An 11,063-nucleotide genomic window follows, 5' to 3' on the forward strand; every position below is an offset into this window, starting at 1 on the left:
ACATCGTCCTTAACTTGATTAGGTCCCACTTTACTGCATCCTCAAAATAAGGCTAGGATCCCGTTAATGTGATTGAGTCAAATGATGCAGGGCTGACTCAACAAATGAAGAATTGCAACCAATTACGCAAATGGACTTTGCCAACCAGACAGTGATTAAAATGTTGTGCTGTAACAAGAGCAGGGGCAGGAGGCTAATAACACTCATCCTTTATGTGTATGCTGCCGTAAATCAGTCCTTGCCACATGGTCAATAACAAAAACACAGTCAAGTGTAAAAGGTTACAAATCTTTGGTTTAATTGGTATAAACAAAACGGCTAACTAAAACAAGGCATGGTGATCAATTAGTGAAATGTAAAGGCCATAAAACCGGGAAAGAAACAAGATGGAGAGAAGGTGTCAACAAAAGAAATGCCCATTATCTGGTCTCTGCGGTGAAAAGTCAGCTGGACGCTGCACTGACGTTGCTCTCACTCGCCTCCACACAGCTCCAGCAGGATTTTGCGGTAGTCGCCAGATGTGTCTCCCTGTGGATTGAGAGAAAGATCTGTGAGACTTCAAAGAAGAGGCAATGGGAATAATTGCTCCAACTCTCACGAAACCAAAATGATATAAAAACTCACATTAACGACACCAAACATTGCTGTTGCTTAAGGATAAATCTTTGGCCAATCAAATGAAATGAAAGCAGTGATGAACTAGTCCAAGTAGGGCAACACATAAACTTGGAATTGCCATTATCATTACAACACGGCTAATGAAATGTAATGCAGTGCTTTCGCTGACTTCTATATTGCCACACCCCTTGGATCCGGTGCTCACCTTGATGAAGGAGTGCAGAGTCTTGCCATACATCTTCAGGAACTCTGCCTTAATGTCCAGCATGTCAATCTCAGCCCTGGAAACCATCATTCTGATGAGGATACTGTCCGTGGTGCCCAGACCCTGACCAGAGAGAGAGAGAGAGAGAGGGAGGAAGAGAAACTGTGTTAACGCCAATTTTAACTATGATGATTACATCACTCAGCTCCTCTTATACTCCATGTTGAGTAATTATGTTGAACCATTACTCTAATGACTCGATGAAAACATGCTTGTGACATGTATTTTCAGGATAAGATATAATAACATTGATCAGAAAATAGCACTATGATTAGACACTGTAGATACAGCATGTCTGTGAAGGATGTGATGGTTATCCAGGACAGCTCAAGCTGTTTCACGTATCATGTGAAAGGCTTCTTCAGTTCTGACTATCCATTCATTTGTCTATTTTTTTTACCGCTTTATTCTCCACATGAGGATTGCGGGGGCCGCTGGTGCCAATCCCAGCTGACATTGGGTGAAAGGTAGCCAGAGATTAGAGAGTGTGAGGGAGCCACGCTCACATTCACACCTATGGTCAATATACAATGGAGTGTCCAATTTCCCTTATTCCCAAATCTGCATGTTTTTGGATTGTTGGAGGAAACCGGAGAACCCGAAGAAAATCCAGGGTCGGGAACCCGAGTTTTCTTGCTGCAAAGGCAAGAGTGCCAACCACTACACCAACCGTGTGGCCCCAGTTCTGACCATCTGAAGGCTGGAAACCCCTCTAGAGAGTCGAGATAATGTGACATAATGCAGGTCGTTCGCCCTCTGACCCAGTCCCAGGTTGTTAGTTTCACCATAGTGTGTTGTTCTGTGTCTTGACAGAGCAATGTGGTTCATGAAGTGCAATGTCACATTGAGAAACACCACTCCATAAACACAAGCTCATGTGGACAGGACTCGGCTGTCCATTTTACTTCTGAAGGACAGGCTTGTGATTATGAGAACGTCCACATTCTGGCCAAGGAAGACAGATGGTTTGAAAGATGACTGAAACAAGCCATTAATCATTGAAGGAGGTGGCCCTGAGACACCAACTATCAACCACCTACAATGTCGAGCTCTCTTCACACAGAACAACACAGGTGAACTCCAACACTTACAGCAGACTGTGCCTGTCAGGTGACCTTAAGGACCCTCTATCACACCTTGACAGGTGAAATGATCAACCTGACACTGGGCCAGAGGGGTCAAAGACCTCATCTAGACAGGTATCCAGCCTTCAGACGCTAAATACTTGGATCCACATGAGGGTCACGTGAGGTTGGAACCAATCCCAGCTGACTTAGGGCAAAGGGCGGGGTACAACCAGGGCAGCTGGCCAGTTCATAGCAGGGCCAACATACAGAGACGAACAGGCGTTCACTCTCACACTCACACCCTAAGGTCAAGGAAGCTGAAGAACCCAGAGAGAACCAGGGAGAACATGTCAAACTGGAACCCAAGCTGGTGACATCCTTGCTGTGAGGCAACAATACTAGCCACACCATCTGCCCTTGTTTAATTTTAACTTGATTTGTCAAGATTTGTTTCTAAAATCCTAATACAGAAAGCTAATTCATTAGATAATAAGAAAATAAAAAGGCAAAACGTTAGGTAATTATAGATTATACATTAATGCACATTACTGGCAGCACATTACAGTCACTACAAGGATGAAATATTTACCTTCATTGATTTGTATAATCGCTCGGCAAAGAACGCTGGCTTGCTCCGCATGCACTTCACTGCAAAGCAATAACAACAAAGTCCCTGCCCATTAGATGCAATAACCTTAATAACAGTAAATGCTCGGCTACTGTTGTAGCACAAAGGCGTAGTAAAAATAAACCCTCTACACGGTAAAGGGAAGGCAACATCACCACCACTTAGAGGCTCACATAATTCCTGGAGGTTAAATTAGTGCCTTGAAAAAAAAGCGTTAACACAACTTTGCAGCATCATTTTGATTTTGAACACCTTCTTTGTCTTGGTCTCATTTGAACTTCACAATGAATGAAAACACGTCTATTTTTACTCGCATAAGAGACACACCTATGGCCAGGAAGGCGTCCTCCAGAGAGCCGGACATCTCCCTCTTGATGCTGTCCTCAATTTCTCTTCCAGAAATCTTCTTGTACTCCTCAAACACTGAACGAGGGAACAGTAAGACACATGGGGTTAGAAGAATACAGCTAAGTGAATAATAAAAAAACTAAATCATCACTATCACTGTTCATTATTAGAGTCATGACTGCTCCTAAGACGCCCACAAGGGGGCAGTAAAATTACCACAGTCTTACTCATCAACTAAAAGGAAGTATCATCATATGACACGAACCACTCAAAGATATTGAGTCTGCACATTTTGGTCAATATGCAGTAAGAATACCTCGCAGCAGATGGTTTCGGTTCCTCACACAAAGCACCGTGAGGAATTTAACCTCGTCTGTGCCCCATCGAGCCTCGCCGGCCTCATAGATTTCCTACAGTCACAAGTGATTTTTAAAAAATGACCACATCATGATGTATATGCACCCTTTCACCTATAGACATGATCTTTACCTTGGCATCTTGAGCAGCCAGTGCTTCGTCCACTTTATCGCCTTCATCCCTTCCTGCCTGCAATGTAGGAAACACAGCAGATTCCGATTAAATAAATCAATTATTAACAGAGGAGGAAACATAGGGGAAAAAAGTGAGAAACTGGTGTTAAATGATACAGAAGTGACTGTCCTTCCCTCTGCCTTAGACAAACATAGGCACATTTTTAGTGTTTTACAACTCATTTTGTTTCATACAAATAAACGGAATATTTCAATATTGAAATTATCCGGAGGACAATGAATGGGATGAATTATTTTCCTTCATCAAATGATTATAATTTAACTTTCACATGTGAAATAATAATGTGCCTGTATTTTCTAAAAGGGAAAAGTTGTTGTTGTTGTTACTTCAAACACAGAGAGGTGAGGGAGTCATGTTTGCTTACTGTGAGTAAAGAGACCAACACTCTCTGAAACATTCCAGATGTGTCTCCACACACGTCTTTTTCCAAGTTCCCATATTCTGTCAGAAAATAAATACACAGACAGACAATCAAAAGGCTTCATCTCATACTCGTTCAGCTTTGAATAACATGACAGAAAGAATCTAAACAAAACTGACCACTGGCTGCAACTAACTATTATTTTCATTTCTCAAACTTCAAAATGACGTTTTTCAAATGTCTTGTTTTATCCACAAACCTAACGTTTGAATGATTTCTTTGTTATGTGGAGCAAAGATACAATGCATTTATGTACATTGAAAGACAAAGTTAGTGACAGAAGAACAAATAAGCAAACAGTTAACCATTTTCTAATAACACTTGATCACTGGTTCACAATATTGGATGTCATGCTCAGCTCACAGACGTCAGACGCTTTGGTACCTTTCTTGTAGAAGGCGCAGATGGCTTTTATTTCATCATTTGTCCTTGACGCGAGAATATCGATGAGACAAGCCTCTTCTGTTCCAGCGCCCTGGCACAGAAAAAGTATAGAATTTAGTCCAAACAACATACACTTGGTGTGTTGCCTCTTTTTTAGTAAATACACACACTTTTGAAAGTTAGTCTGTCTCATCTCCCCACGCCTTGTTACCAAAAAACCACTAAAGCTTTCAGTAACCTTTACTCAAAGAAGACTAAACTATTTCTGATTAAAAAACATTATGACGTTGATTATGACAAGAAAATATATAACACACTGTGGCTCACAGATGTGTTTTTAATTGTTTTTAAACAAAGCAGCTTTAAGTCACAAGCCTTTTCAAGCTTTTTTTTTTGATACAAGTCAACAAAAAACATGTCCAAACTTAGCCTCTAAAGGCGAGAAGAGTGGATAACAAACACTGACCTTCATAGCATTTCTCAGCTCGTAGGCATCATACACAGGTGCCAACATTAGCAGACCTAAAACAACACTCCTGAAGTTCCCACTCAGCTCTGTGTTCAACTCCCCAGCCAGGTCCTGCAGAACAGAGCAGGGAAATATGGATTAACAAGTAAAGAACCCAACAGTCATTCCCAGATTGTCAATAAATCCATCTGTAATTAGATGTTAATGATCATAGAAATACTGGATTAATGTTCACATCAGCAGCAAAAATGCTACCCAGTGTTTTTGAGAATAGAGAAGCTGTTCCACAAAGATGGCCTTGTGTGACCACATGAGGGCGTAACCACGAGCTGCATGACTCACTCTTTCTGCCTGTGAGATTTCCACTCACTCTTCGCTCTCTCTTTGCCGCTCCCTGAGAGGAACTTTCGGAACATTTTATTGACCGTTTGCAGAACGCTGCACCACGACCGGATCAATATATCTTTATGTCAATACCATTAACATCCCATACTTCCTCCAGAGTTAATATTTTGATGTGTATTATGATGGAACAAAGACAGTCAGTGGACTCATATCTCTGTGGTTGCTACTTTTTAACGAAGTGAACATTTCCCCTTCCTCCAGATTGCAACTCCATCTCTGACTTGGCCTTTCTTTACAGTTATTACTCATTTCTGCTTTATAGTTAATAGTTAACTTGCACACTCGCACATCAGCACTATAGTGGCACAAGATAACCCAAAGCAAAAATAATGGGGTGAGCATACAATGGAAAAACAGACTTGGAGATAATACATGCACTGCTGCCTGCTGCCAGTAATCTGCTTTTCACATTCCTGTAGTGATCTGTCATTTTTTTTTGCTTTTTCCTGTTTCAAACAAACAGGCAAACAAAATGTAGTTTTGGATTAACTTTGTTTGCTGCTCTGAGTTCATGCTTAAAAAACGCTCACCTTCCCCACAGCTTGTTTGAAGGCCTCTTTAATGCGCTGCCTCTGGGCAATGGTACGGTGAGCTAGGACGTCGATAACAGCTGCTTCATCAGTGCCTGCAAGACACAGCATCAAAAACGCTGAATCGCAAGAAGTTGCCTGCAATTAATTGTCAATTTCTAAAAACTGCAAGTCTCACATATTTCTTGACCTGGGACTCAACCCTGGAGATGTTACTATCACAAACCCTTTGTTGATATTGACATGGGAACCTGTCTGTTTGCAATAGAGCTCAAACTGGAGTCAGGAGAAGACTATTAGTCTGTTAAACCATCAACATTCCACCACAGGAAATTTGCTGAGAGAGAAATAATTGTTACGCACTCCTGAATGTTTGTTTACGGTGTTTTGAGAGTCATAACAGATGTGATCCAGTATCGTTATTGAGTGCCAGCGATACTTAACATAATTCACTTCACTGATACATATACCGATCCAGATTTCAGTCTGTTGTTTCCATAGCATTTTTCAGATCAATGTATTTATAATGCAATTAAAAAAATCATACTTGTTATTAAACTATACATATATGTATATATATATATATATATATATACACATATATGTATATATATATATATATATGTGTATATATATATATATATATATATATATATATATATATATGTACTTCGTGGGATTATTATTATTATTTAAATAGAATGGATTTGTAATTCCTTAGTAATAGTTGTGTTTTACTACAGCCTCATAATACCTACCCATGATAACGATGAAACTCTAGATGCACCTCTGTAAATGGAACCATTCACTTACAACTTCCTACATGGTCACCAAAGTGTTCTTTACTTACTTGTTTAACTCTATAGTAACAGTGAGGACAAAGCTATACAACATACATCACGTAGGTTAAGGGGAGGCAAAGTGAGGACAGACTCAACAGAATTTCTATTTGATTTACTATCATTTAGTACAATTTCAGTCAGACTGACATTTAGCAGTAAAAAGCCATTTTCAATATAACTGTGTATTGTTTTTATGATTCTCTATCAAGTCTCCTTTTATGGCAAATTTCCTATTTTTCTAATGTTATGTAAAAGTACTGACTGGTGGACTGCAGGAAATGCAAATGTTGGTTTTAGTTTATAATTTCCTTGAGAAGACGAGATAGAGGAGGGGAGATTACATTTTATTTTTCTTCCACTGAGCTTGAGGCCACAGTAAGACATTTACATTTGTGTATGAGGTTTTTTGTATGAATCTCTCTTGTATGAATCACTCACCAACTCCCTTCATGGCTTCTCTGAGCTTCTGAACATCTGCTTCTGGGTCAAAACCAGATGCCTCAGTCACTGTTCCACGTTTTCCAATCTAAATATCACATGATTACAAATACAACAAAAACAAAACATTAAGATTGTGAGAGCTGCACTATACACATCACAGAGCTTCGCCGTATAAGAATGATTGAAGTCTGACACATTAGGGCTATTTTCACATTCATGTGTTGAGATTAAATTGATTTTTGTGTGTTTTATTTGACTTACAGTCCAGTTCAACTAGTTTTTACAATTACCATTCGCCTGTACAAATAAAATCAATTAAAAGGTGTGAAACAAGTATGTCCCACAACGCAGATATCCATCTGTGTTCCCACATTTTTAACAAGTAGGGTAAAGTTTAACAAGTGTGAATTCAGGGTCCAGTGTGTCAGAATTAGTGACATAAAATGGTAAGACAGAAGAATGTAACAAATGGAGGACTCCTCCTCTGACTCCTCCCTTTCCCATGTGCGTTAAACTTCTAGTTCAAAACACAAAATGCCCGCTGTGGTAGGTGTGACCATCTGAGCTCCCGTGGAAACATGGCAGCGGCAAGATGGTCGTTATTCACTTATAAACCCTCCAAAATATTACACACTGGACCTTAAAGACAATAATCTCCACAACCTGCATTCAAACCATGGGTTACAGTAGCACTGTCGTGTCACAGCAACGGCTGTGAGCTATTTTAATTTGCATAAAAAAATTAGTCTTCATTTGCAAAACCAGGCTACATGAAACTAAATATCTACTGATGAAATTCATGTAAATGTTGTTTGACCTCTTGCCTGTGTCACAATGGATGGAACAACAGCTATGGTGAAGACTTACCGCTGCCATTGTAGGAACTAGGAAGAGTGGTTTTCCAAACGGGAGATGAGAAAGCTAAAAACAGCTGCTTGGGAGAGCCTGTTAACAACGACACAGAAGGAAACACTGAACTATAGCATCGGGTTCAGGGGTGGTTAAGGGTCTCTGTTGTGAAAGTGAACCTCATTAACCTCTCATCAATATTGCATGCACCTCATCATCCCAGAGAGGGCTTCCATCACACACCTTCCACTGTGTCTCATGTTTGTGGTCTCCTAGGAGCTTAACTTGTTAACCTATAGTGTTTGTGTGTGGACGCACCTGTAATTAGTCCACTGAGGGAAAAACAGTGGTGTTTCCCCGACTGCCTGCAGGGATCAACATGCTCATCATATGTCAATATCCACTTAATTAAAACACACCTCCAGGTGACCCAGTTCGACCCAAGAGTGTTACACAAATAACATTTAAATTTCTATTCAGACCAAAATAGGACTCTCATACATAAATTTAAACAGGGCTAGAATTAATCAATTATTAATTGTTTACTAATTTAATCCATAGCTAATAGAACACGGTTTGTGGTTTCAGCTTCTAAATATCTTTGGTTTGTGGACGAAACATAAGCATTTTAGGATGTTGTCATTTTGAGGTTTTGGGAAACACCAATTAACATATAACAGATTCATCGACAACTCATATTTATATCCGATTTTTTTTTGCAATTGTAATTTTAATCTTTTATCTTTTACCCTTTACTGGTCACTAACCTTGTTACTGTTTTTAAAATGATTGAATTGTTTTTTCTGGAAAGCACTTTGGCTTGAGTGGACCAAAGGCCACACCTAAGTGGTCTATTTTTATGTAAATACAGGGCAGGGGATTTCAAAACACACAACGTATGGAAAGACAAAGTGAATCATGTCACTGAATCGATGTAACCCTTTTCAGAGTGAGTGGCAGCTTCTAATGTTGAAAGCAAAAGCAAAGTCACTTTAAGACAGTGCACAAAAGTTCTTCCTTAGACGTGTGGGAACAAGAGTCTGTGAAATTGATTGTGCATACAGCACAAACTCGAGGTGTTTCTCTATTGGCGGCTTTACACAATGGAACAGTGCAAATGTAAATTTACGAGTGTGTACTACACTCAAAGTATGTATATTGAGACAATGTATGGTATGATTTGGTGCTATAAATATAAAATATGATTTGATTATACCTTGACAGGTAGTGCAAAGTTCGCTATGCTAGTCAGAGTTTGTCTCATCAGTGCAGAAGCAGCTTCAAGCAACGGTGTCTACAACCTGCTCACTAAAACCTTTTAATATCCAAGGGTTAATTTGACAAAGTTTAGATTTTCTGATTGCCGTTTCGTGCATAGTTTGATTTAGTTTGTTAATGTTTTGAAAATATATGAGTGTAGACACAAAGTGCAGATAGGGCGGGACAGACAAACAAGAAAGACAAGTGTCGCCCGATAAATATTAACTTAAGTTAAGTTAAGTTAAGTTAAGTTAAGCAAACGTGTGTATCTGAGGGCAATTTGAAGGCACACATTTCGTCCATCAGCTGACATTAAGCAAAGAAACATTAATACAGGTCAAACTCTAGCATATGACATCTAGCACATATCGTAAGTGTATGTATTGTTCATTTGTTCATGCAGAATAGATATTTAAAAGCTTTTGACATGTCCCTGCCTGTAGTGCAGGCACTGCGGTAACTTATTATTTGACATTGTATATGCTATCCATATCTGTGTGTGAATTCAATTTGGGGTAAATGAGTCATTGAAATGGACCTGTTAATATTGAGCTCTTCTTTACTATGCAATGGTAATCAAATTATTGTATGTAGTTTTTCTGGGTTTATGTAAATACAGTGGTATAAATGGAAGGTGTGGAAAACGTAATGGATCATCCAATAAAGCTACAACAATTGTGAGTGACTTTTTTTCTCTCCACTACCAAACATATGCAGAGTACAATGTTCAGTAAAGGTTATTTGTGACAAAGAATAAGAATACAGTAAATCAGGAAGCAGCAGCAGCAGCAGCACTTTGGCGGTTAACAGATAACTTGGCGTGTTGTTAGCGGGCACACCCTGCCTTACAGGGACCACCAGTCACAGTCTGACCCCTACACTGTCAAGTAGAACGAAACAAAACACGAGAAGAACATGAATACGCGGCAACTAGACCACGTCTTACCTTAACCTGCTTTGACGGAGACAAGACCCCCAAGAGGATGACAGGAAAGTAGAGCACGTCACCGCCGACAAGGTAAAGCTTTTTAGTCACTAGACGACTCTGAGGAACCGCCCACAAAGGATCCTCCTATCACATGCACGCGCGCACACGCAGCTGGTGGATTCACGGACTCGACAAAAGTGTAGAAAACTCCAGTAAAGTTTTAATTGACACGCTGTATTATACAGCTATAGACAACAGAGTGTTTCCCAAGATTATTAAAACGTAACCTACTTTTTACTGTTTGTAACACGTAATATAACCTTTAAAAAGCAAACCAGCCATTATTAGGTTGTATTTAAAATGTCAAGTAAATGCCTGGAAAATGTCATATTCATATTGTGAGAGCCAGTGCATGGGAAATGACTGTCTGTTTGCATTTTCAGACCTATTAGAACTGTTGTTATAATTCATTCACAATTCCCCCCCATAGTATTTTATGTGAAATTGTCATGTATAAAATATCAATGTATTGTACATAAACTTATTGGCCACTTCATTTGGTATTATGTGTACCTACAGTATTTGATAGTTTGATTTTTTTTTATTATTATTATTATAAACAGGAGGCAAGGACATTAAAAAAAAACAAAAAAAACATAATGTGTTAGTATCATGTCCACTGTATTTTAGAAAATGTGCCCATGACATGGCCGATTAGATATTTGTGTTAACACGTAGTTAAACTTGTATACCTTACAAAGTGCAGTCAAGTATCCATCCATCCATCCAAGTGAGTGGGAGTTAGCAATGGTAGCTAAGTAATAGGGATGTGGGTTCAATTCCTGGCTCTGCTAGTCCCTATGTGTCCTTGAGCAAGACACTTAACCCTATGTTGCAGCGTGTGAATGGGTATGAAAGATATGTGAATGTGTGAATGGCAAAACTATAGTGTAAAGCAGCTCAGCAAGACTATAAATACAGACCATTACCAACTCTTCTTCTTCTGATTTGATTTGGTAGTAACGAGTAACAAAGATAGTTATGGGAAATGTAGTG

The 11,063-nt window shown here is 39.3% G+C and overlaps 1 protein-coding gene across 1 annotated transcript; it reads right to left on the reverse strand.

The window, feature by feature from the left end:
* Nucleotides 1-274: 274 nt before the first annotated feature.
* On the reverse strand, nt 275-10,170 carry anxa4 (annexin A4). Its single transcript, XM_058618132.1, has 13 exons — nt 10,026-10,170; nt 7,838-7,915; nt 6,968-7,055; nt 5,688-5,782; nt 4,750-4,863; nt 4,284-4,374; nt 3,843-3,919; nt 3,416-3,472; nt 3,243-3,336; nt 2,906-3,001; nt 2,540-2,598; nt 824-946; nt 275-528 (listed from the first exon to the last, which is right to left on the reverse strand). Exons 2-13 carry the CDS (start codon nt 7,844-7,846, stop codon nt 472-474), a joined length of 960 nt encoding a protein of 319 aa, XP_058474115.1. The 5' UTR covers nt 7,847-7,915; nt 10,026-10,170; the 3' UTR covers nt 275-471.
* Between the last annotated feature and the right edge of the window lie 893 nt (nt 10,171-11,063).

Source organism: Solea solea, chromosome 19 (assembly GCF_958295425.1).
Source record: "Solea solea chromosome 19, fSolSol10.1, whole genome shotgun sequence".
Classification (NCBI taxonomy): domain Eukaryota; kingdom Metazoa; phylum Chordata; class Actinopteri; order Pleuronectiformes; family Soleidae; genus Solea; species Solea solea.

Excerpts from the sequence above, each read along its gene's own strand:
- anxa4 (XM_058618132.1), bottom strand. Across the intron at positions 3,337-3,415 it reads TGGCTGCTCAAGATGCCAAG|GAAATCTATGAGGCCGGCGA; the intron begins GTAAAGATCATG and ends TTGTGACTGTAG. Across the intron at positions 947-2,539 it reads GATTATACAAATCAATGAAG|GGTCTGGGCACCACGGACAG; the intron begins GTAAATATTTCA and ends CTCTCTGGTCAG.